The sequence below is a fragment of the Chiloscyllium punctatum genome, chromosome 27 (genome assembly GCF_047496795.1).
Source record: "Chiloscyllium punctatum isolate Juve2018m chromosome 27, sChiPun1.3, whole genome shotgun sequence".
Classification (NCBI taxonomy): domain Eukaryota; kingdom Metazoa; phylum Chordata; class Chondrichthyes; order Orectolobiformes; family Hemiscylliidae; genus Chiloscyllium; species Chiloscyllium punctatum.
Genome location: NC_092765.1, coordinates 24,432,816 through 24,460,124, shown reverse-complemented (window position 1 = coordinate 24,460,124; position 27,309 = coordinate 24,432,816). Strand labels below are relative to the sequence as shown.

General features: G+C 40.9%; 1 protein-coding gene across 1 annotated transcript in view; it reads left to right on the top strand.

Moving 5' to 3' along the window:
- Positions 1-27,309, top strand: part of ldlrap1b (low density lipoprotein receptor adaptor protein 1b) — a 56,317-nt gene that overhangs the window by 17,695 nt on the left and 11,313 nt on the right. Inside the window, exons 2-5 of the mRNA XM_072548340.1 lie at positions 13,155-13,297; positions 14,335-14,447; positions 23,357-23,471; positions 25,305-25,377. Coding sequence (XP_072404441.1) covers positions 13,155-13,297; positions 14,335-14,447; positions 23,357-23,471; positions 25,305-25,377 — 444 coding nt within the window. The remainder of the gene's footprint in view (positions 1-13,154; positions 13,298-14,334; positions 14,448-23,356; positions 23,472-25,304; positions 25,378-27,309) is intronic.

Genomic DNA, 27,309 nt, shown 5'->3' with positions numbered 1-27,309 from the left:
ACTTGTATAACATCACCCCTCAGCTTCTGACGCTCCAGGGAAAACAGCCCAAGTGTATTCAGTCTCTCTTTGCAGCTCAAATTCAGGCAACATCCTTGTAAATCTTTTCTGAACCCTTTCAAGTTTCACAACACCCTTACCGCCCCTCCAATCGCCACCAGGACAGACCCCACTGATCCTCACCTACCAACCTCCATTAACATCGTATCATCCATCATCATTTCCGCCACCTCCAAACGGACCCCACCACCAGGGATATATTTCCTTTCCCTGCCCTCCCCTCCCCATCAGCGTTCTGAAAAGACCACTCCCTCCGTGACTCCCTCGTCAGGTCCACACCCCCCACCAACCCAACCTCCACTCCCGGCACCTTCCCCTGCAACCACAAGAAATGCAAAACTTGCGCCCACACCTTTTTCCCCCACCTCCTCCTTACTTCCTTCCAAGGCCCCAAGGGATCCTTCCATATCGGCCACAAATTCACCTGCACCTCCACACACATCATTTACTGCATCCGCTGCTCCCAATGTGGCCTCCTCTATATTGGGGAGACAGGCCGCCTACTTGCGGAACGTTTCAGAGAACACCTCTGGCACACCCGGACCAACCAACCCAACCACCCTGTGGCTCAACACTTCAACTCCCCCTCACACTCCACCAAGGACATGCAGGTCCTTGGACTCCTCCATCGCCAGACCATAGCAACACGACGGCTGGAGGAAGAGCGCCTCATCTTCCGCCTAGGAACCCTCCAACCACAAGGGATGAATTCCGATTTCTCCAGTTTCCTCATTTCCCCTCCCCCACCTTGTCTCCGTCCCAACCCTCAAACTCAGCACCCACCTTCCTAACCTGCGATCTTCTTCCTGACCTCTCCGCCCCCACCCCTAGTCCAGCCTATCACCCTCACCTTAACCTCCTTCCACCTATCGCATTTCCAACGCCCCTCCCCCAAGTCCCTCCTCCCTACCATTTATCTTAGCCTGCTTGGCACACTTTCCTCATTCCTGAAGAAGTGCTCATGCCCGAAACTTCGATTCTCCTGCTCCTTGGATGCTGCCTGACCTGCTGCGCTTTTACAGCAACACATTTTCAGCTCTGATCTCCAGCATCTGCAGTCCTCACTTTCTCCTATCACTATATAAAGCTCAAGACTACAATATACATGTAAAACGTGCACATCAACTTGGACTTCAAGTTGATTGATTTTGATTACTGTAACCTGTACCTAAGTATGGTGAAAAGCTTTGTATATGACCAGCACAGACAGATCATACTAAGCAAGGACGCATAGGTCATAGGGTGAAATATGCTAGACAGAGGCATACAAGTTACATTGCATAGGGCATATGCTAGGCAAGATCAACATTAGTAAAATCAGCATTATTTGAAGTTAGAGAGTCCATCCATCATTCTAATAACAGCAGGGAAGAAACTATTCTTGTACCTGCTGGTGCGTGTGTTCAAGTTTCTGTATCTTCTGTTTGATGGAAGAGCTTTGCTAGGATGCGGTGTGTCTTTGGCAGCCTTTCCCATGGCAATGAGCTGTGTAAATGGAGTACATGGATGGAAGGTTGGCTTCTGTGATGGTTTAGTCTGTGCACACCACCTTTCTATAGTTTCTTACAGTTCTGGGAAGAGCAGTAGCCATACCAGGTTGTTATGTACGCAGACCGTATCCTTTAAATGGTGCAGCCATAAAAGTTGGCGTGGGACCTTGTGGACCTGCCAAATTTCCTGAGCTGCCTGAGGGAAGAAGAGGCATTATTGTGCTACCTTGACTGTCCCATCTATGTGGGAAGACCAGGACCAGTTGTAGGTTATCATCACTTCTAGGAACTTGATGCTGTCCACTCTCTCAAATCTACACAGTTGATGTCGATGGGGGCATGTTTTCCTTCCTTCTTTCTGAAGTCAACAAACAGTTTTTTTTAGTTGATGTTGTAATTCATTCAGTCATGAGTCTTGAATTTATTGTCCACTCCTAACTGCCCAGAGTAGAGTCAACCACATTGCTGTGGGTCAGGAGTCACCTGTGGGTCAGGAGTCACCTGTAAGCCAGGTAAGGATGACAGATTTACTTCCCTTCAGAGAAGGACATTAGTGAACTAGTGTTTTATTCTAGATTTTTGGATTCTAATATCATTATATGGTGGGCCTTGAACCTATTAAATATGGAGTACTAGATTACTAGCTGAGTGATACACCACCACCTCTGCTGTGACATCCCACCAATAAAAGGCTGCATTAATTTGGGTCACAGAGGTGATAACTTTACAAATGGCAACTTGGGGATGTGAATGTACCAGCCCTATCGATTTATATTAATATGTTCAACACCTGATTAATTTTAATTTTTTTTGCATCTAGCTCCTTTAACATAAGAATTTGACATTGAGTGAGTGGACATGTCACAAACAATTTTCTATATAAACATTGGTTCAACAGTAGAATCTTGTCCACAGAATTCGAAGAACGTAAGTCTTTGCCACTAAATGATTTTAAGATTATAAAGTATAACATGAATGCAGAAAAATTACTTGTTTTAAACCCAAAGTGAAATGCATTCCCTTTGATAGTCCTTCAATTAGGTAATAATTACAAAATAACTTAGTGCATACTGTGATGAAATACCCATGCTAAGCAAGGTACTGGTGAAGGAGGGGGAGCTGTTCTGATTCAATGGGCTTCACCAGAATCTTGCTGGCACCAGAGTTCTGGTGAATCATGTCTGGGGCTGTCCTCTAAACTAAAGAGCAGGCTGGGCGTCAGTTGTATGGAAAATTATGGAGACAGTGAAGCAGGAGTAGGGCTCAGCAGGGGTTATTTAAGTTTCCAATAATAGGACGGAGTATGGAAAGAAGAGTCAGGAATCTAACTTCAGGCACTGTCCATAAGAGGCAACTATAAGAAGGGAGCCAATAACGCAGGACTGTGGGTGTTGTACTTAAATGCACGCTGTATATGAAACAAGGTAAATGAATTTATAGCAGAGACTGAAATTGGTGGGTCCAGTGTTGTGGCTGCAAGGTGATGAGGGCTGGGAACTAAATATCTAGAGATATGCATCCTATTGAAAGGACAGGCAGAGGGGACAGTTGTCCTGTCATTCAGAAATGACATTAAAACAATAGCAAGACATGGTAGAGTTGAGGAACTGAAAAGTTCTGAAGGTGGATAAATTATCCAGATGAGATGGAACTACAAGCAAGAGTTCTGAAGGAGATAGGCATTGGTGGTGATCTTTCTTTCTGGAATCGCTGGAGTCCGGGATGGTGCCAGAGGACTGGAAATTGCGTAATGTAACGACCTTGTTTAAGAAGAGAGAGATGCAACAGATAGGAGGTTGGTTAGTCTGACCTAGGTTGTAAGATTTTAGAATGCACTTCAGGATGAGATTGTGGAGTACTTGGAAGTACAAGACAAAATAGGGCTAAGTCAGTATGGCTTTATCAAGGGGACATCATGCCTGATAAATCTGTTAGAATTCATTTGAGGAGGTAATGAGCAAGTTAGACAAAGGAGACCCAGTGGATGTGATTTATTTGGACTTCCGGAAGGCTTTTGATAAAGTGCTACACAGAAGCCTGTGAAATAAGACAAGCCTATGGTGTTAGGGGAAAATTATTGGATGGGCATAGAGGATTGGCTGACTGACAGAAGGCAGAGAGTGGGAATAAAGGTCTCTTTCGGGTGGTAACCAGTGGAGGGGTCATTATTGCATTTAACAATCTGGATGAAGGAACTGAGAGTATTGTTGCTAAGTTTGCAGATGCCACAAAGATACGTGGAGGGAATGTTGAGGTAGCTAGGAAGTTGTGGAAAGACTTGGACAGGTTAGGAAAGTGGGAAAAGAAGAACCATGTGGGAAAGTGTGAGGTTAGGCACTTTGGTAGGAAGAATAGAGGCATGAACTATTTCTAAATGGGGAAGGCTTCGGAAATCTGAAAGTAAAAAGCCACTAGTGAGTCATAGTTCAGGATTTTCTTGAGGTTAACACGCAGGTACAGTCAGATGTTGAGAAGGCAAATGTAATGTTAGCATTCATTTCAAAAGGGCTAGAACTCCGGGGGAGGGGGGAAAGAGAGAGAGAGCATCAGCAAGGCTCTGGTCAGACCACATTTGTAACATTGAATAGTCTTTGGGCCCCTTATCTAAAGAGGAGGTTTATAAGAATGATCCTGGGAATGAAGGACTTATCACATAAGGAACAGTTGAGGACTCTGGTCTGTAACTGATGGAGTTTAGAAGGATGAGGGAGGATCTGGTTGAACCTTACAGGATACTGAGAGGCCTTGTTAGAGTGGTTGTGCAGAAGATCTTTCCACTACAAGGAAAGACTAGGACTCAACAGCACTTTTCCGAATGAAGGGACAACCCTTTAGAAACCGAGATGAGGGAAGGATTTCTTCAGCCCGAGGGTGGTGATTATGTAGGAATCATTGCCACAGATGGAAGTGGAAACCAAAGCATTGTGTGTATTTAAAACTGAGATAGATAGGTCCTTGATTTGTAAAGGGATTGAGGATTATGGAAAGAAGACTGGAGAGTGGGATTGTGATCGAATGTCAGAGCGCAATCGAATTTGCCAGATGACCTAATTCCGCTCTTGTATTTTGTGGTGTAAAGCATAAAAATAATACCGTAGTGATTGACATGAAGAAGTATTGATGATCTTGGGTTGAGATGTTATAATGAACAGCAAAAGTGGAAGATGCAGTTAGGTTTCTCTTTAAGGGAGATATTTATTTATAGAGATGATCTAAAGTTCAATACATATGCCAGACATTTGTCATTTTACTGCTGAGGAAGGATAGATGCTCCATTCCAAATAGTTTTTTTAATAGGCTGCACTCCACATATTGCTCATGTTTGCTGTTAGCCAATATTGTTAGGTTGTGATGGTTTTTGAGGACTGTAATATTGTAGACTTGGGTTTAAAATTTGTGAGCATACCATTCATTTGCATGGCAACTTAGTTGAATTTTTTTGACTTTCCTTGCTCACATTGAGAAATATTATGTTTTATCTTTCATCTTTTCCCACTTGACCTCTTTTCGACCTATGCAGAAAAATGTGTCTCTCTATAAAAGTTCAGTTTTTTTTTTAAAAATTGAGATTATGATACTCGAATTTTTGTTATATCATGACCACGGTTAGAGAATGGAACATTTTAAGCTTGAACGATTTACAAATTTTAAGAAAAGTACTCACTATACACACAAATATATAATGATTATGTCTATTTCTTTGGTGCTTCAAGTTAACATATAATTTTACTTTAATGGGTGTGTTACATGGAATCTAGTGTATTATAAAAGTAAAATTTGTGTTCATTGATTCAGATTTTCTTCTGAAGTGTTTTACTCAGATTGCTTTACTTGTTAGAAGTTTTAAAGACTGTGCAATTATTTCAGATAATATCATGGATGAGGGCTTTTTTTTCTGATTGTGGGTTTAAATTTAAATGTTCTGTTTAGCTTGGGTATGCTTTAAGTTAGTGTCTGTATTAAGGTTTCAAGTTCTAGTGATTTTTAAAATCTAGTCTGCAGTAAATTACCTGTTGTAGATATGTTGTCTGCATGAAAATCCCCAAAATTGAGGTTGAAGATTAAAATAACTAGTTCTTTTTAGTCAGGAAGAGGTGATTCTACATTGGTCCCTGATTCAGGAATCTTAACACCTAAGCTAGGTTTATGTCATGATGAACTTTCATGACTGGTCATTTTAGTTTGCAATATTTATTATACCAGTCTTCCACATCAGTCCATTTAGATTCTGAGGAAAAACTCTGGAAAAACTGTTATGAGAAGCAGGATTGAAGGTCCCAATGATTAAATGTAGGTCAAATGTATTAATCGATCGATCCCTGAGCTGATGCAATCATTGAGCATAACTATAAAAGAAGTAGTATTTAGTGTTGTAAGAATAAAACACTTCTATGTGTAGTTGACTTCATTCTGAACTGGTTTTTAACCTGTTATTCCCATGATTTGTATAATGTTATAGGATGGAAACTGAACCATTTTGGCCCATCAAATTTACACTTGCGATCTTCTCTTCATTTGCCACTTGAAAAAATTCCATATTTCTGTGTAATTGTCACAGCCATTTTAATTTGCATTTTTCAAACAATTGTCTAATTCATTTAGGAACCGTTTGCACACACTGTTTCAAGGATCATTTCTTGCAACTTAGTTCACATTATAAGATGACATTTTAAAATTATTTTTCTGATTTACCTTTTAAAAGTTTTTTATTCGCAAATCTAAAATAATCATTAAGCAGGTAATGTAACAAATTATAGATTAGGATCTTGTGTGCGTACCCAAAAAAGAAGTTTCTTGAATTGTCTTACAATAATTGACCCTAATCTGTAGGTATTTATTGAAACCTATTGTTGCCAATGGCCCAAGATTTATGCTGCAAGGGCTCTTCATGGCTGTTTTGTTTTTAATTCAGCTGTTTGTACTCTTACAATGTGGAGCAACTGCTGTAAATAGTTCTGTCAATGAAACAAAAGCTTGGAAGATCTAGTAGGAGGAGAGCCAAATTTTTATTCCCCTCTTTCCAATGCTTCTATTGCCAAATCTAAAACTCCATCAGTAGTTCCCTGACCTCTTAATGACCGTGGGTGGGGTCATGGTGCTAAAGCATAGGCAAACGGGAAGAGAAACTATTAAGGTTGATTTTTGTTTCAACTTGTAACCACAATCTGTTCACCTTTTTTTCCTGTGGTAAAGCATAATTAAGCTTCTAATGTTAGATAATTGGCACAAATTCTGATTTGTATGTGAAATCTGCCATGAAGACTTGCTGAAAATTGTCAAACATGTCATTTTAACAGCCAATTTTAAGGTTTTCCAAAAAAAAACATGTCATTGTATTCTTTAAACCAATGGGTAAAAACTTGGCCTGGGTATGGTGTGAATTTCCAATTAAATTTTTAACTTTGCTATGTTTGAGTCTTGAGCCTAACAAATTTGTGCCATGATTTACTTTAGGAATCTTATTCATGCTTGTCATTTTGGCTGTTTCATACAGTGGAAATAGCAGACCATATTTCCCTCATTGAGAATGGATGTCATTATAACTCAATCTGGTAAAACTGTTCAATTAATTAGGGATAATGTACTAGCCCCAACATGAAAGTTTGGAAGTGGGAATGGGCATAATTGAACAAGAGGGTGCTGGGTGGTGAATCTGCCAACCTGCTAAGCCCGAGGTGGGAAAGCTTACGGATGATGGAATGCTTATGGAGGCTTTTAAGTGGGCAATTAATGGCCAAATAGGGTGGAATTTTGATATGTACGAAGTGACAGGAAGGGAATTCGCCACAGAAGAATCCCGAGTGCGGCACAACGGCCCAGTGGTTAGCACTGCTGACTCCCAGCATAAGGTACCCAGGTTTGATTCCACCTTTTTTGGGTGATTTGTCTATGCAGTGTTTGTATGTTCCCCAGCTCTCCCCCACCCCAGCCCTGCTGTGTTTGTGGGTTTTCTCCACATTCTAAAGTTTCCTTCTACAAATGTGCAAATGAGGTGGATTGACCAGGCTAAATTGTCTTGTAGTGACCTGGATGTATAAGCTAGGTAGGTTAGCCATGGTAAATTTAAGGTTTACAAGGGTAAGGGGGTGTGTCTGGGTGGGATGCTGTTCAGACAGTCTGTGTGGCCTCAATGGGTTGAATGGCCTGCTTCCGCACATTGGGGTTTTTCTGGGATGTTCTAATGATAGAATCCCTAAAAAGCAAATTGTTCTGAAGTTTGTTTGGGGCTTCTGGTGAGGTCCCCATTTTTATTGTTAGAGATTTGGGACCTGATCAAGGAACCTGACATTCAGAGAGGGTCTGTTACAACTTCCCCCACTCCTTCCAACACTTGACTCTAACATGCCCAATCCCATAAACCCATTTCACCCTTGCTCACCTTTTGGCCATGGGTCCCTTCATTGATTCTGGGCCTGTGGTGGGTGCACTGAGGCAGTTGTTACTATTTCTGCAGACACTGCCCATAAAGGAGACAATCTCCAAGGCATTTCCTGCAGGAGAAGGCCCAATAGTAGCAACTTAACACCTTCCCCAATGGATAAAGCACAAGACTCTCTGGCTTGATAACTGATGGGCGAGGCCATCATTGACCGGATGTTTGTCCATTGTTTGGCACATTTCATGTTGAGATTTAGAATTTCATTGACTCCAGTTGAATGTTGAAGATTTCGCAATAAAGAGTTTTCAAACTCTTCAATTTGAGATTGAAAAGCAGTAATGGGTATTGGACATCCCACACTAAGTTACCTTTATCCAGACTCTCTCTTTTTTAAATTAAACCCACCTCTGCCAATTCATTCCACTGTCAAAGCTAGATGTTCAAAAGCTTTTGATTAATATTCACCTTCTTAGAATACAGTGAATGCTACAAATCTGAAATAATAAAATTCAAAATGCTGAAAATACATTCTAGTTATGACAATATTTGTGGAAAGATTTAAAAACTCAGTCCAGAAACACAAACTGTAACTTTTTTAAAAATTAGTAAGAGTTAGAGAGATAGCGGGTTTTAAGCAAGGCTTGGTTGGGTGAAGAATCAATGGAAGGTCTATATGAGAGTAGGAGAGAGTGAATGATTAAATGAGTTACTCTTCCAGGCCCAAAAGCAATGGAAGTGGGGTAAGGAATGAGACAAAATGTGAGTTACCGAATATAAGGGGGAAAAAAGAAACAAATAGATTTAGTGATTTTGGTCTGAGAATGTTCGGCACAGAAGACGGTAAAGCATCTGACTGAACGATGAGGTGCTATTAATGAAGTTTGCATTGAGCCTCACTGGAGCTATGCAATGGGCCGTCTTGTCATCTAGTTGCGTGTGGTAGAGATGCCTGATTGGATCCAGGAACAGGTGATGGTCAAATGTTTTTAAGGGATATTTTGGGTGAGCATTTGACTGTGTGTGTAAATATTTTTAGCCAACCTGTTCAGGCGTGTTATTATACTATCTCTGGGGAAGATAGAGAACCTGTACTTCCTGGTTCAGTGGACGGGACACTACCATTGTGCAAGAAGAACCCTTTGGTTGAGAGAAGACCGTGAACTCATCCCTGTGCACGTGGGCGATCCATCTCTCTCTCTCTCCCCAGGGTTCATAGTAAAGATGGAGGAGGTAAAACTATACTGTGTCTCTAAGCGTTTTGCTTTGACAGGAGGTGGGGGGGGCGGGTGGAGAACGGGACAATACTGGAAAAGCACCGCAGGTCAGACAGCATCTGTGGAGCAAGAGAATTGACATTTTGGGCAGAAGTCCTTCGTCAGGAAATGATAAAATATATATTTCTTTCATGCATAAAACAAGTAATCAGTGTAGTTGGAATCTATGGAATGAGTACAACCTGTTCTGATGTAACGCAATAGTTCAGTTCCTGTGTTATAAGAAAATCATGCAATAGCAGCACCATTTAACCCAATGGGACTAGAATCTCATTATAGCCAATACAAGTAAGGAAAGTTCACATTCTACAAATAATGGTTTAAATTCTTCAATCACGTTATCGCCAATTTGTGTTGAAGAAATGCATGTCATAGCAGAACTGACTGTCAAAGTAAAATTCTGACTAGAAAAGTCCAATCTTGAATTTTGTCTAAGCAGCATTTAACCTCTGGTTTTTATTTGGCCGAGGACAGAAATGTCAGGTATGAGATCTAGGTTGAGAATTAAATTGACAGGCTGCCAGAAACCAGGGGTCATACTTTTGGACTGATTTGGAAATTTCTACAAAACAGACACTAATGTGTTTTGTCTCCCCAGTGTAGAGGGAACTATTTAATGAACAGTGAAAGTAGTAGACTAGATTGAAAATGACATCAATCTCTGTTTGTTTCACCTTGTTTTGTTTGTGGCCCTGAACAGGGATGAAGCAGACTGGGCAAAAGGACAGCTATTATGTCCCAGTTCGGATGGAGAGAGCCTGTGGGGAGGGGATCAAGTATGAGGAGTGGACCATGTATCATGGAATGCCTTCAAAATGCTGAAAGAGAGGGGGAAGCTGTGATTTGTCATGACCTCCACAGTCCGGGTGACTGAAATGGTGATGAATGATCATTTGAATATGGAGACTAGTGGGGTGGAAGGTGAGGAAAAGGGAAACCCCAGCATGGTTTTGTGTGGGAGGGGAAGAGGTGAGAGCAGAAGTACTGGTAATGGGCGGACACAGTTGAGTGCCCTGTTAACTTTTGGGGATGGGGTGGGGAAAATGCTCAGTCGAGCACTAACATTTTATGTAGATTCTGTCAGCTGTGTTGGAACAGAAGAGCCTGTTGCTTCTTTGACTAAATGAAGTGAAGGGGTGCCTGCTTTTCACAGACCGCATTCCTATAAAGTTTTTAAAATGAGATTCAAATATTTTAATGCAATTTAATTCAAGAAACGTTGCCTTCAGCACCAGCAAAGAAAATATAGGCTCTAGACTTCCCTTGCACTGTTATTTATTCTAATGTTATCGTAATTTCATGTACTGGCTAAATTTTAATTGTAGTCTTTAATTTTCTATACTCCAGCTTCAAAATCATCTCTACCAGATGTTCTGATGTGCTGTGATTTATAAATGCTATTCTACGTCCAATGTTAGTTGGCAGCAATGTTCGGGAACCCATTTCTGTCTGGTTAAATTAATATGGTCATTATTCCAAATGGTGACTTAAATCTTGTGTTTCATTAAACCAGGTTGCACGTTTGCCAGTTTGTAGGGCTAAAAGGCTCACTTTAAAGTTACTAAGTCAAATAGTCACAGCAGCTGCATTTTGGGAAAGCAAATCTTAGCAGGACTTATACACTTAATGGTAAGGCCCTAGGGAGTGTTGCTGAACAAACAGACCTTGGAATGGAGGTTCATAGCTCCTTGAAAGTGGAGTCGCAGGTAGATAGGATAGTGAAGAAGGCATTTGGTATGTTTTCCTTTATTGGTCAGAGTATTGAGTACAGGAGTTGGGAGGTCATGTTGCGGCTGTACAGGACATTGGTTAGGCCTCCACCACATCATCTGGCAGCTCATTCCATACACATACCACCCCTTATGTCCCTTTTATATCTTTCCCCTCTCACCCTAAACCTATGCCCTCTAGTTCTAGACTCCCCCACCCCAGGGAAAAGACTTTGCCTATTTATCCTATCCATGCCCCTCATATTTTGTAAACCTCTAAGGTCACCCCTCAGCCTCCGACACTCCAGGGAAAACAGCCCCAGCCTGATCAGCCTCTCCCTATAGCTCAAATCCTCCAACCCTGGCAACATACTTAAATCTTTTCTGAACCCTTTCAAGTTTCACAACATCTTTCTGAGAGGAAGGAGACCAGAATTGCACACAATAAAAGGGACATAAGGGGCTACTCTTCCACACACACCGGGTGGTATGTGTATGGAATGAGCTGCCAGAGGATGTGGTGGAGGCTGGTACAATTGCAACATTTAAGAGGGATTTGGATGGGTACATGAATGGGATGTGTTTGGAGGGATATGGGCCGGGTGTTGGCAGGTGGGACCAGATTGAGTTGGGATATCTGGTCGGTATGGACAGGTTGGACCGAAGGGTCTGTTTCCATGCTGTACATCTCTATGACTCTATATGTTGTGCAATTTACAATGCAGTGTAACATGTTTTAAATCTGAGAACATATTCAGATGTTACAGTCTCTTGTACAACCATCTGCATCAGAGGAATAGAGGTTACGGAATGCAGAATTAAACTCTCTTTTGAATCTTCTGAATTCTCAATCTGATAATGGGATCCCTCAAGTGCAGCACAAATCTGAGGGATTGTTACCATTTGCAATCCTGCATCACTGGCTGTAGTAAAAATGAGGCAGCAGTTTCCCTGCACATGTGACCCAAGTGAAGATCATGAAAGAGAAGGTAATGTTCTCCCAAAAAGAAATGGTCTTGTGATGCAATATCAACAATGTCATCGCAATTGTACAGTAAATGGGAGAATCCCTAATAGCATCAACATACATAGGGAAATAGGTATACAGGTCCACAGTTCCCTGAGAGTGGAAACACAAGTGGGTAAAGTGGCCAAGAAAGCATATGGCAAAGTCCGGGCGCATAGAAATGGTTTGCCAGAATGTTGCCTGGTTTGAAGGGTATTAGCTATGAAGAGAGATTGGACAAACTTGGTTTGTTTTCTCTTGAATGTCGAAGGATGAGGGGCGACTTGATAGAAGTTCTCAAAATTGAGAGGCTTTTATAGAATGGATCATCTGAGTCTTTTTCCAACTTTAGAAATGTCAATTACCAGCGGATTCACCTTTAAAGTGAAAAGGGGTAAATTTGAAGGCGATAAGAGGCAAGTTTTTTTTAAAGTGTGCTAAGTGTCTGGAATGTGCTGCCAGATGAGGTGTGGAAGCAGATGTAATAGCAACATTTAAAAGGTATCTTGACAGAAATGTGAATAGGCAACAAATCAAGGGATGGCCACTGCCTAGAGTCAAAAGGGTTTTGGTTTAGAAAGGCATTGTGTGGTTGAGTCATGGTGGGTAGTAACTGTTTACAAATTGCACCCAGCAATGGGTCCAGTTTGAGAAAATTAATTCCCTCTTCTGTTTGCACTCAAATCAGTTTGCCAAATGGAGAATCAGCAGAGGCTGTATAGTATGCAATCAGGTGCTATTTTGTGGAAGAGTTCCTTTTTTATGCAAGAGTTAACTTGTTGCAATTTGAGTTAACTGAAGAATTGGAGTTTATCACAAGAAAAATGCACTTTTTAACCAACATCCATTCACCTCATAAGTAACCAATTTTAAATTACTGAAGGTCTTTTAATGTATGTGCGAACATATTTCCTTGCTACATTCTAATACTGTAGCCAGTTTCTTGATAAATTAAAAGCATCAACATATTTTAAAAATATGTCTATTTGTGTCCAAAGGAACTAAGTTAATTTTTAAAGTCTCCTTCCAGAATATTTTGGATTTAAAATTCCCAACCAGTTATGTTGGGTTGGGTTGATTTTAAAATGAAAATGCCAACTTGGTGAATCTGAAACTTCAGCTTTTACTGAATTAAGACAGTTCTTAAATTTCTTTACTGGTTGAAAACAGTATGGTCCCACTAGCCCATTGATCCTGCATTTCTTTACATCCATATTTTTCATCTTTTTCTTCAAGAGTTACCAGAAAACTGGACAGATACAAGAGAGTCGCTGCAGGAAGGAATGATATTTAATCTCAAGTATTTGGGTATGACGCTAGTGGAACAACCAAAGGGAGAAGAAATGTCGTCTGCTGCTGTTCGAAGGATTGTTGCTATGGTAATATTCATTTTTGTCTACATTTTTAAATGGCTGATTTCCAGTGCAATTGGAATACTAAAAGCAATGGTCACAGCTTTGTCAGATTTTGGTTGCTCAGTCACATCTGTGAATTGATGTTGGCTGAACACACCCTCCTTGAGGCACTAACACAGGACACATCCAATATTGAAGTTGTTCATAGACGCAGCTGCTGTTTATGTTGGCAATGGAAACTGAATTACTGGCGCAAACAACAAAATGGTTCAGCTCCTGTCAACTTCTGTGAACTTAGTGGCCTTAAAACACATAGTCACACCACATTGGTGTCACTTTACTAAATGGAGGTGTTGGTGTAGCATGATAAGTTGGCATTGTCTACCTCCATGAAAAGTTTGAAGATAAAATGTTCTAATGAATTTATTAAAAATGACAATTTACTTTTAAAATAGAAACTGAATTATGTCGGATTGCCCTGCTCACATGGTGTAGTATACCCTATCAGATTGTTTTGCCTAGCGACCACATTTGACCTTCACTCCACTCCTCCACATGTGCAGTAATAGAGAACATCAAAAGCTGAGTTGATTTTTTAAAAAAAAAATTTAAAACCACTTATGTTTTGTGGAAATCATCTGCTACCGGTGGTTTTGAATTCTGTTTCTTGGTCTTGTAACTCCTGCTGGGAGTATTTCCAGTCTCTTACCAGTTGCTGCGGAATATCCAACTATATTTGTCATAGATTGCTTTTTGTGATTAATTCAAAGCTTGGATTTTATTATTATTTATGGTTATTGAAATTAACATTTATAATGGGCATCAAACATATATACCAATAGTTGGTGGCAATCAATGTACTAGGAATTTCTTAGGTTAGTGGATAAAGAAACATTGACCATTTTAATAAAGTCAGTAGGTGGGAAATGCCATTTTACCAACTGAATTGAAATGTTACCACATGTTCCCTTGGTTGGCTGTCCTCTGAGAGAATTAATTTCTTGGATGTCTGTAAGCTTTTGGCAATGTAACACAATTTTAGGATTTTTTTTTCTGTGCAGGCCAAAGCAAGTGGTAAAAAATTTCAGAAAGTCTCACTGACTGTGTCACCGAGAGGAATCATACTGCATGATGGTACAAATAATGAACTGATAGAGAACGTCTCCATTTACAGGTATAGAGCACTTCCACTCTGACTTGATGATATGTTTAGGCACAAATGTTGACTGTACACTGGTACAGGGTAGGAAGGTTGATGTTCAATCCTCAGTACCATAAGAATGCTGCTAAAACTGTGTTACTATGAACGGCTGAAAAGAGCATAACCAAGCAATGTTGTGTGTGTTGACCCTCCTTCACAACCAGTGCTACTTAAAGGTGTTCTGCAAAAAAGCATAGCTTTAGGTTGTAGCTTCATTCATTAATCTTGACACAACATAAGAGCTAATATTCTTGATGTTCAGAAAAGGAAAACTATGATGGTATGAAGAAATGAAAGATTAAATACCAAATGCTCCACTACATAGATCCTTAACTTTCTGGGAGTATAAGAATAAACATTTAGTCTTTTAAAAAAAAGTAGAGGATCAACTTTCACACTAGTAATGTGATCGGATTAAATCTACCCTCTCATTCACCACTGCAGAATTGCAAGATTAGGGAAAGTATCCACAAATGCTGTCCCTAAAAGTTCCTATTCACAATTTACTTTTTCTATCTTTGCGTCATCAGCAAATAAAGCAATAATACTTTCTGCACTTCCATCCATCACATTTATATAAATTGTAGAAACTTGAGGGCCCAGAGCTGATCCCTGTGGCACATAACTGGTTCATCTTGCTAACCAGAAACTGTCAATGGCCCACTGTGGTTGACAGGACACCCAGCTATGTGAGACCCATTTTCCGCACTCTTGCCCTTTTTTTTATTGTTATCGTCCACAGTCCACCGTCCATCATCCATCATCACTACTTCTAGGTTCTACATGCAAATAATCGTCTTTTTGTCTTTTGTTTTTTAGCCCCATCCAAGAGGACATTCTCTCACCAAATACACCTTTCCCTCACCTCCATCGTCAGCATTCCACAGGGACTCTTCCCTCTGTGGCACCATGGTGCATTGCATCATTCCTCAATGAGTCCTCACACTCGACTCCCCCATGACACCTTTCCATAACATTTGACCATTCACCTCCTAATTGCTGAATGTCCAAGGCCCCAAGAGCACCATCAAGGTGAAACAACATTTTAGATTAGATTAGATTAGATTCCCTACAGTGTGGAAACAGGCCCTTCGGCCCTGTAAGTCCATGCCGACCCTCCGAAGAATAACCCATTTCCCTCTGAGTAATGCACCTAACACTATGGGGAATTTAGCATGGCCAAATCACCTTGACCTGCACATCTTTGGACTGTGGGAGGAAACCGGAGCACCCAGAGGAAACCCACGCAGACACTGGGAGAATGTGCAAACTCCACACAGACAGTCACCTGAGGCTGGAATAGAACCTGGGACTTATTTGTACTTTATTCAATGTGGTCTATTGTATTTGCTGCTCACAATGTGGTCTCCTTTACATTGGAAAGACCAGTAGAGGCTGTGTGACTACATTGAGGAACACTTCCACTCTGTCTGCAGAAATTACCCTGACATTCCAGTTGCTTGCCATTCCAATAAGCCTCCCTGCTGTCATGCTGTTTCTGTCCTGAACCTGCCATAATGTTCCAATGAAGTACAAGAAACACTACCTCATTTTTCACTTTGGCACGTTACAGTCTCCAGGTCTCAATTTTGAATTCTGAGCCTGACTTGATGATGTTTGTCCTCCTATTTTTTCATTTTTCTTACATTATTTTTCTGCCACACATGGCTCGTCTTGTTTTGTTTTTGCTCTCAGCTGAGAGGACCCATTTTCTCCCTGCTGCACTTCAATTTACACCTGTTTTCCTCCTCCAGTTCTCCTTCACCCCTTTAGTAACACCTTTGCATTGGGCCTGCACATCATCTGTTCACCTTGCCCCATTTATGCCACTGTCATATTATAAAAATCCATGATTCTCTCACCCCTTTCCAGTTCTGAAGAAGTGTCATATTCAACTTGAAACATTGACTCTGTTTATCTCTTCACAGATGCTCCCAAGCCTGCTGAGTTTCTCCAGCAATTTGTGTGCTTTTGTTTCAAATTGTCAGCATCCACCGCTGAAATTTGTTTTTACCTGCTGTTTCTTGTTTTCTGGCCCATTCTTAATCCATGTCAATATGTTATTTTGTAAACCAGCAGCTTTAATTTTCTCCAATAACCTTGATGTGGCAAACTTGCCAAATGCTTTCTGGATTGCCCTTGTCAAAAGCATGTTACTTTCTCAAAGAACTATAATAAATTGCTTAAAGCCATACTGACTCTGCCTAATTGCCATGAAATTTTCTAAGTGCTCTGCTTCAATTCCACAGTTTCCATGGTGGGTTTTGAACCCATGGCCCAGACCCATTACTTGTTTGGGCTTCTTCCTGTCTAGTCCAGCCACATTAAGCCTATTAGGGGCAAGCAGGTGATAAATGCCACGGTGGCTCAGTGGTTAGTGCTACAGCATTGGGGATCTGGGTTTGATTCCAGCCTTGGCGACTGTCTGTGTGGAGTTTGCACATTCTCCCAGTGTCTGCGTGGGTTTCCTCCCACAATCCAAAGACGTGCAAGTCAGGTGAATTGGCATGCTAAATTGCCCATAGTGTTAGGTGCATTAGTCAGGGGTAAATATAAGGGAGGGGGATGGGTCTGGGTGGGTTGCTCTTTGGACGGTCAGTGTGACTTGTTGAGCCGAATGGCCTGTTTCCATACTGTTGGGAATCTAATCACCAAAAGAATTTGGACTTTTGGCTAAACAGTGGGAGATCAACTTATACACTGAACCAACCATTTCTCAAACATTTTAGGAATGTGCTGCAAACAAAAGTAAGCAAATACAAAAAAGGGAACTTCTAATGATCTTGCAGCCTGTTTGTGTTTTGTACTAACCTAGTAAGGGTTTCCTGGTGTATGCTGCAAGCTCTGGAATTTCAGCAATAATGAGTTTTTATCGGACTCTGTAATGTACTGCCTGATTTGCTTTCCTCTATATTTTATGGATGGTATGAAGGTGGAGAAAACTGAGTTTCGATCAAAATAATGCAGGAGAGCTGTTAAACCTGAATATTGCTGAGCCTGGCCTATGGATACAACTTGTCTCCATTTTATCCCTGCTTACATTATCCCAAACTTCTTCAATAATAGTATCAAAGCCTCAACTTGAAGTCTTATTTTCTTAATGCCACTTCCACTCTCAAATTGTGGATGCAGAGTTTTCGTTTTCATTGCAAACGTGACTTGTTGCTTTGTGGAAAACTTATTGCAAAACCTCTTGAGTTATCTGGAGAACAGCTTCTGCACGCTGGCAACTTAACAGAATGGGTCTTCATGTACTGGGGTGAAACCTGCACACACACTTTGATAAAAGTATATTTTGAGTGTTGCTTGAAAACTACACATTTTGTCAAAGCTTTTCATCATTCACTCATCAGGGCATTAACATGAATTACAAATGTAAGGGGGACCATCATGATCATCTATGAAGAGTGTGCTGATTGGTTGGTGAGTGGACTTTTGGTAGAAATGCTGCCCTGGAGACTGCACAAAATGTAATTTTTATGTTTAACAGTACTCCAGTCACATGTTACCAAACAGCTATCGGAATATAACTAATTTTTTAAGGAGGGATCGGTTTGTCAATCTATCATTAAATCCCCTCATACACAGACTATAAGCCCAGGTGCCACTTCAATACCCAACCTCTAAAAGCAATGATATTTGTATCAACCACCTTATTTACATCATCATAATCAGGAAGTTCTGGTTAATGCAGATTAATGTACAGAACAAACATGAATACAGTGGCAAAGGTAGACACATTCAGTTAGATCCTTGGCAATGAACAAGAAAGGTTTAGAGGGATAGGGACCAAATGCAGGCTAGTGGGACTAGTTTAGGTTGGGAAACTTGGTCAGCATGGACGAGTTGGACTGTTCCATCTTGCTTCTGACATCATGGCTCTAAATTCTGTACAAGGCTGTAACACTGAGTTAAAACATTGAATAAAGTTCATATTCCCCACACACACACTTAGGGTGTAGTTTTTAACTAAACAATATTATGCCAAGGAGTGACAGGATGTGGGTTTATATCTGCAATGCTCTCCTCAAACCGCATGTTATTTCAAAATCTTAGCTCTACTGTCATAAGCCATGTTTTTACACTGGTATTCTGCTTCTGAGAGACTGGTGTCAGTGAGTGTTCCCTCTCCTTTTTTGCTTTTCAATATTCTTTTATAATAATGTTGGAATTTAATTCATCCATTTTAGAGAGAACTAGCATCTTTGGGTTTTCTCCCTACACTCCCCTTTTGTTGGTTATAGAGTCATACAGCACAGAAACAGACCCTTCAGTCCAACTCGACCATGTTGCCAGGGTTGGAGGATTTGAGCTATAGGGTGGGGCTGTTTTTCCAGGAGCATCAGAGGCTGAGGGGTGACCTTATAGAGGCTTATAAAATCATGAGGGGCATGGATAGGATAAATAGACAAAGTCTTTTCCCTGGAGTGGGGGGACGATTTCCAGAACTAGAGGGCATAGTTTAGGGTGAGAGGGGAAAGATTATAAAAGCAACCTAAGGAGCAACTTTTTCATGCAGAGCGTGGTGTGTGTATGGAATGAGCTGCCAGAGGACATGGTGGAGGCTGGTACAATTATTAGCATTTAAAAGGCATCTGGATGGGTTGATGAATAGGAAGGGTTTAGAGAGATATGGGCCAAGTGCTGGCAAATGGGACTAGATTAGGTTAGGATATCTGCTCTGCATGGATGAGATGGACCGAAGGGTCTGTTTCCGTGCTGTACGTTCTATGACTCTATGCTGACCAAATTTCCCAAAGTAAACTAGTTCCACTAGCCTGCATTTGGTCCATATCCCTCTAAATCTCTCCTGTTCATGACCAAGGCTCTGAAATAACTGAATGTGTCTACCTTTGCCACTGTATTCATGTTTGTTCTGTACATTAATCTGTGTTAACCAGAACTGCCCAATTTATGATGTAAAGGTGGGTGATACAAATATCATTGCTTTTAGAAGTTGGATGTTGAAGTGGCACTAGGGCTTTTGTCTGTGAATGAGGGGGTTTAATGATTGGTTTGTCAATATTTTTGTAATCATGATTTTTTTTTTGAGACCAACATGAGAGTGAATCCTTGGATTATTAATAGGAATTTATTAATACTGGGAGAATTTTGCACAGGGTAAACATCGAAGAGCTTTAGCTTATTTTCAATTAGAATCGGATTTTTTTTTGATTTAGGAGAAAAACCCATAGTTTGGAAAGCTTTTGTTTTGTTTTCAGTATGTTGAAGACCTGTTTTGGAGTTGTAAAAGTGTGGTTCCACTGATAAAAGGAGGTAATTTAGAACAGCTAGGAAATAGACTCCATTTAATTATTTCAGTTTTGAATGTCCCAGACCAGATATGTTTTCGTTAGAACCCTCAAAGGGTTATTCAAAGCTGTCAAAGTCTAAGTTTAGTTCCATTGTGTGAATAACCACATAAGAGGCTTGCAAACTCTCAAGATTAGGAATTGAAAAATACAGTTAACCTAAAGATGTAATAGAGAAGAGGATTCTTCTCTCCCTCTCCCTCTCTCTCTCTCTCTCTCGCTCTCGCTTTCGCTCTCTCTCGCTCTCGTGTTTGGGTGTTGTGTTGTGTTAGAATAGATGATGAGATTATATTTTTGCGGTGTTTTGGGACTTCAAATTGTGCTTTATGTAAACAGCTTGGTTTATTCTATTTTAATGTGTTCATTTGTATATAATTGCAGCATTACATGTTTCAGTGAATGACCACTTTGTTAAATTCTATTTTGTTTGTTTTAAAATCCAGCCAAATTTCAGCTTGGGATTTGACTTGTCCAGTATTAAAATCACCTGGAATCGTAACCATAATTGTTCTGAATCTTAATCTTACCATTACAGACTTGGACCTGTCTCTTTATACTACCTAAGCTTTTAACTTTTTAAATATACTTTGTAGACATACACTTTTCATGATGTTAGTTATCTTTAATATTAAGAATTCATCTTTTTAAAGGCTGAAAAGCCAATTTTTTTTTCTATTTTTCCATATTATTGCAGCCTGTTTGGACTTATGTCAGTACTTTTAAATATGATATGATATGATATGATATGATAATATATATCGTGGTCACTGAAATTTACCTTTCTTCACCGTTCTGCTTTCCACAAATGAAGGAAAATGGAAATAAGCAAACTGTCATTAAATTTGTGTTATTTCTCCTAAAATAGTTTCCGCATTTACATTCTTTTTGCTCTTGCATTGGGAAGAAACCTGAAGTTTAATTAGACAAGTGATCTTTTCAGAAGGAATTTCTTCCAGTCCTATACCCAGTGTTCTCTGTTAGCACTTTGCTAGTTCAGAATGCAAATGTTTACACTCCTCTAGTTGTTGCTTAGTTCGTCTCACTCTCTCTATTCTGAGTCAGAAGCTGTGGGTTCAAGTTTCACTGAAGTCTTCAGCACAAATCTTCAGCATAAATCTGTTCTAACAGCCCAGTCATGCAGATGAGTTGTACTACCAGAGGCACTCTTTCAGCTGAGATGTTAAGTTGAGGATCAATCTGCTCTCTTGGGATGTAATGACACTATTTTGAAGAAGAGCAGGCGAGTTCTTGCAAGTACTCTTGACAATATTTATCTCTGAACTGACATCACTGGATTTATCTGGCCGGTGACGAGCGGTGTCCCGCAGGGTTCGGTGCTGGGGCCACAGCTGTTCGCATTATATATTAATGATTTGGATGAGGGAACCGGGGGCATTCTAGCGAAGTTTGCCGATGATACAAAGTTAGGTAGACAGGCAGGTAGTACTGAGGAAGTGGGGAGGCTACAGAAGGATCTAGACAGGTTGGGAGAGTGGTCCAGGAAATGGCTGATGGAATTTAACGTGAGCAAGTGCGAGGTCTTGCACTTTGGCAAAAAGAATATAGGAATGGACTACTTTCTAAATGGTGAGAAACTTAATAAAGCCAAAGCACAAAGGGATCTAGGAGTGCTAGTCGAGGATTCTCTAAAGGTAAACATGCAGGTTGAGTCTGTGATTAAGAAAGCGAATGCATGTTGTCTCTTATCTCAAGAGGGTTGGAATATAAAAGCAGAGATGTACTACTAAGACTTTATAAAGCTCTGGTTAGGCCCCATTTGGAGTACTGTGTCCAGTTTTGGTCCCCACACCTCAGGAAGGACATACTGGCACTGGAACGTGTCCAGCGGAGATTCACACGGATGATCCCTGGAATGACAGGTCTAGCATATGAGGAACGGCTGAGGATACTGGGATTGTATTCGTTGGAGTTTAGAAGATTAAGGGGAGATCTAATAGAGACGTACAAAATAATGCATGGCTTTGAAAAGGTGGATGCTAGAAAATTGTTTCTGTTAGGCGAGGAGACTAGGACCCGTGGACACAGCCTTAGAATTAGAGGGGGTCATTTCAGAACGGAAATGCGGAGACATTTCTTCAGCCAGAGAGTGGTGGGCCTGTGGAATTCATTGCCACGGAGTGCAGTGGAAGCCGGGACGCTAAATGTCTTCAAGGCCGAGATTGATAGGTTCTTGTTGTCTAGAGGAATTAAGGGCTACGGGGAGAACGCTGGCAAGTGGAGCTGAAATGCGCATCAGCCATGATTGAATGGCGGAGTGGACTCGATGGGCCGAATGGCCTTACTTCCACTCCTATGTCTTATGGTCTTATTATTACCATTGCTATTTTTGGTGACTTGGTGTGTGCAAGCTCCTGAAGAATTGGTTTGAACATAGAAGGTACAGCACAGTACAAGCCATTCGACTCACGACATTGTGCTGAACATTCATCTTAATCTAAGATCAATCTAACCTATACAGCCCTCAATTTATTGCTGTCCATGTGCTTGTCCAGCAGTTGCTTAAATGTCCCTGTCTCTGACTCTACTATCACCACTGGCATTCCACGCACCTACCACTCCCTGTGTAAAGAACCTACCTCTGACATCTCCCCTATTCCTTGCTCCAATCACCTTAAAATTATGACCTCTCGTGACAGCTATTTCTGCCCTGGGGAAAAACCTCTGGCTATCTACTCTATGCTTCTCCTTACTTTGTACACCTTTTATCAAATCTTCCTTCTTCCTTCTTTCCCTCTTTCTTCCTTCTTTCCATTGTGAAAAGCCTGAGCTTACTCAACCTCTCTTCATAAGACAAGCCCACCAATCTAGGCAGCATCCTGGTAAATCTCCTCTACACCCTCTAAGGCATTCATATCCTTCCAATAATGAGGCAACCAGAACTGAACACAATGTTCCAAGTGGGGTCTAACCAGGATTTTATAGAGTTGCAGCAAAACCTTGCGACTTTTAAATGCAATCCCCCTGTTAATCAAAGCCAAACCATCATTCGTCTTCCAAAAAAACCTTTTAACTAAGGTGGCAACTTTGAGGGGTCTATGTACATGGACCCCAAGATCCTGCTGTTCCTCCACATTGCTAAGAATCCTGTCTTTAACTCTGTATTCAGCATTCAGATTTGACCTTCTAAAATGAATCACTATGCATTATTCCAGGTTGAACTCCATCCGCCACTTCTCAGCCCACCTCTATTCCCAGGTTTTTCTTTTGCAGTCCATCTTGAATAACTTTCAGTCCAACTTTCGCTACCTTCCAGTTTTCCAGGGACTCGCTCTTGGTTTGCGTTAGTGGAGTAGATTTTTGTCATAGAAGTAGGTGGATGAGTTCACATAAAATGCAAGCTTCATTTAGATTTGACTGAAGGTTTAGTTGCTTAATTACTGCAGAGCTGAGGGTCATTTCTATTTGTATTTATTTTATTTATATAAGCTAGACTAAATATAATTACAATGGAAGCAGGCCTTTGCCACTGGTCATTATTTCTGGTGGGTATTTTTTTGTTAAATTTGACTCTTTAATTTTTTATTAAACAATGCCTTTGTTCTTTACCAGGATATCTTATTGTACGGCAGACAAAGTACATGATAAAGTTTTTGCCTACATTGCTCAGAGCCAGCTAAATGAGACTTTGGAATGCCATGCTTTCCTGTGTACAAAGAAAAAATTGGTGAGTTGATTTCTCATGCACTCTCGCTCTTTCTGTGTTGCTGTCTTCACTGAGGGTGGAATTTTCCTTCTTTTGGTCAAATTGTGAGAGCAAGCATGTTTGGTGGCAGCTTGCACACTGCTCCTACATGTGAGAGAATTCCCTATCAGACATTGTAACATTGCACCCTGAGAACCCATTCATGCTCCATCTTCAGCACTTGTATGCAAGCAAATCAATTGGTGGCTCAGTGGTTAGCACTGTTGCCTCACAGCACCAGGGTCCCTGGTTAGATTCCAACCTCGTGTGACTGTCTGTCTGTGTGGAATTTGTACATTCTCCCCATGTCTGCGTGGGTTTCCTCCAGGTGCTCCGCTTTCTTCCCACAGTCCAAAGATGTGCAGGTTAGGTGAATTGGCCATGCTTAAATTGTCAATTAGGTGCATTAGTCAGAGGGAAAAGGGGTTTGGGTGGGTTACTCTTCGGAGGGTCTGTGTGGACCTGTTGGGCCGAAGGACCTGTTGGGCCGAAGGGCCTGTTTCCACACTGGGGAATCTAATCTAAATCCAGATCTTACTTTCTAACCTTGTACTGCCTGTTGCATTCAAACCTTAACCAACTAGTTCAGATTCCAAAGTGCTAAGATTAATGATGCTGAGAAAAAGTTTTGAACTATAAAAATAATGAAAACCTATTTTGTGAAACAGCATGTGAGCAGTGTAATTACCTGTTATGAGATTACAAAATTATCATCAAAGGAACCCTTCGATGATCAGACCAGATTTTAGAACTCCCTCTGATGGGGCCCACCAAACATCAAGAAAGTTTTTTGGAAATCATTCATTGATGGAGTGAGAGTGTGTGGTTTATACTACACTCTTAGTTATGTGCTTTGGATTGAGCCATCCAATTGTTGGCTCAATTTGGATTCCAAATTGGGAAAGTAAGGACCACTGCAAATGGTGAGGTTATGAACATTCATTCTCAGCTGAACTTCTGGATGTTTATCTAGATTCAAGGCTGTGGTCAAGTTAGTAACAATGAGTAAAATGTTCTGGTTCATGTTGATTTTTAAGACTTGGCACTGTGTGTCAGCCTTGATTCTCATGCTGTACTGAGGGAGTCCCACACTGTTTTGAGATACTGTCCTTTGGAAGCTGGTTAGAGATCCCATTTGACTTCTGGGTGGATGTAAAAGATCCTGAAGATGAACAGGGCAGTTAGCCTTGCTATCCTAGCTGATATTTATCCATTGGGTAACATCACACTGCTGTTTGCAGTACATGTATTGACTGCTGGGTTTTCTAACCATAGAACAGAGACTGCACTTCAATAAGTAGTTAATTGACACAGTAGTTATTTGAGACATCTGGAGGTTGTGAAAAGTGTGTGAATGCAAGTCTTTTTTTCCCAAGGTGTATATACTTAAAATATTTTGCTCCTATTTTTAGTAAGCTCACAGTACTTTCACTTTTTTGTTTTCTATAGTCTGTAGTTCCTTAAAATGTAAACGTGGCACGTTTTTATAAACCAAAACTACTTTGTGGTTTTTGTGTCTCATTGTATTATTAATTAAGTGTTAACAGATTTCACGTTTAGCTAAGGACCAATATATTCTCTTGCTATGATGCCAATTCTGCTACGTTTTGGCAGGCCCAAAACAAACAATGTTCAATATAATTAATGTTATTAATGTTATTTGGCTAAAGCCATGATACTAAACCTGCAGAAAAGCTGTACTCCATATCAAGAGCCTGAAAGTATGGAGTGGAGTTCTCCATATATTTAACCCTAACTTGGTTAGAAATGCTATTTAACCCGAAATGCATCTTAATCTTTGCGCTGTCCTCCTAGGCTCAAGCAGTGACATTAACAGTGGCTCAGGCTTTCAAAGTAGCTTTTGAATTCTGGCAGGCTGCCAAAGAAGGTGAGTTTCTGAATTGCTACTTTATTACTGTGACTGGGTTATCACTTTTAAACTGAGTATGTTTTCTTTTACGATAAACCTCTGCAGAGTTGTGGCAATTTTTTTTTAAGCTGCCTAAACTGAACTTTTGACTTTCAAAGAGGTTCACTTTTTTTTGAGTTCACATTTTCATCATGTTGAGCATTATAGAGGAACTCAACTTCTTTCATGGATAAAGCTATGATATATTCAATTCTGTGGTGTTAGTGCTTTTATGTTAATCAGCACCATGTTTGCAATATTAGTGCAGCATCTGTGATAGGTGATGTTAGCTATGGAAAAAAAAAACATGGGTCGGTGGCTCAGTGGTTAGCACTGCTGCTTCCGAGCCAGAAAGTTGGGTTTGATTCCACCTTGGGGGACTGTCTGAGTGAAGTTTGCACATTCTTCCCATGTCTGCACACTCCAAAGATGTGTTCAGGTCAGGTGGATTGGACATGGGAAATTGCCCAGAGTGTCCAAGGATGTGTAGGCTGGGTGGATTAGTCATTGGAAATGCAGGGTTATAGGGGTAAGGTGGGGGAGTGGTGAAATGGGAAATGCAGGGCTATAAGGCTAGGGTGGGATGCTCTTCAGAGAGTCATTGTCCTGATGGGCCAGATGATCTGCTTCCACACTAGAGATTCTGTGAACGTGCAATGAATAGTGGGCTAGTTGCCTTTGCTTTCCTTTTTTATATGCACAATTTAAAGGCCACATACATATGATGTAATGAAGTCTCCCCAGGCAAGTAACAGGCACATCATAAAATAAAGTGTGACAATGAGCCATGTAAGAATATAAGGATCTGTGGAGCAAATGCTTGGTCAAAGTGGTAGATATTAGCAGCTTCAGAGTTAGAAGTGGAGAGAGATGAATTCTAGAACCTGGGACCTTGGCAGCTGATAGCACAGCCGCCAGTGGTGGAATAGTTATGAGGGAGTGTCTGCTGACACCTGTAGTTGTGCATGTGCTAATGTTGTCAAAATGTGTATGTTCACAGTTCCAATCCTATTCTATCATGTGATATGCAAAGGCACTGAGCATGCCCAGAGAAGAAGCATGATATTGATATGGAGTTCAGAAGGGGGATTGAGGATACAAGAAGGGGGAAGGAGAGGGGCAGAGGACATGGGGACGGTGAGGGAGTGAAGATGCAGGAGGAGGGATGTGAGGGAGTGAAGATGCAGGGGTTGGGCACAGTAAGCGAGTTGATACAGGAGGGGGAGGTGACGTGCATGGGTCTTTCCTCCCCTGTTCAAAACCACATGCCCTATCCTGTTCACCGCCAACCAAGATGAAAGGTGAAGCCAGTTAAATGTACAAGCACAAGTTTAAACAATGCATCGTATAAATGCACTATTGTCAATAGAGACATTCTAGTTTTTTTTTGGAGAATGTTCTTGAGGCAATAATTAAAGAAACACACCTCCTAAGTTTTGCGATTATAATGATAGGGAGGGATATAAGGTCATAGAGATACACAGCACAGAAACAAACCCTTTGGTCCAACCCGTCCATGCCAACCAGATATCCCAAACCAATCTAGTCCCACCTGCTAGCACCCGGCCCATATCCCTCCAAACACGTCCTATTCATATACCCATCCTGTTGCAATTGTACTAGCCTCCACCACTTCCTCTGGCAACTCATTCCATACACCTACCACCCTCTGTATGAAAACCACCCTCTGCATGCATCTTTTCCCCTCTCACCTGAAACAGATGCCCTCGAGTTCTGGACTTTCCCCACCCCAGGGAAAAGGCTTTGTCTATTTATCCTATCTGTGCCCCTCATGATTTTATAGACCTCAGTAAGGTCACCCCTCGGCCCCAGCCTATGCAGCTGCTACCTATACCTTAAATCCTCCAACCCAGGCAACATTCTCATAAATCTTTTCTGAATCCTTTCAAG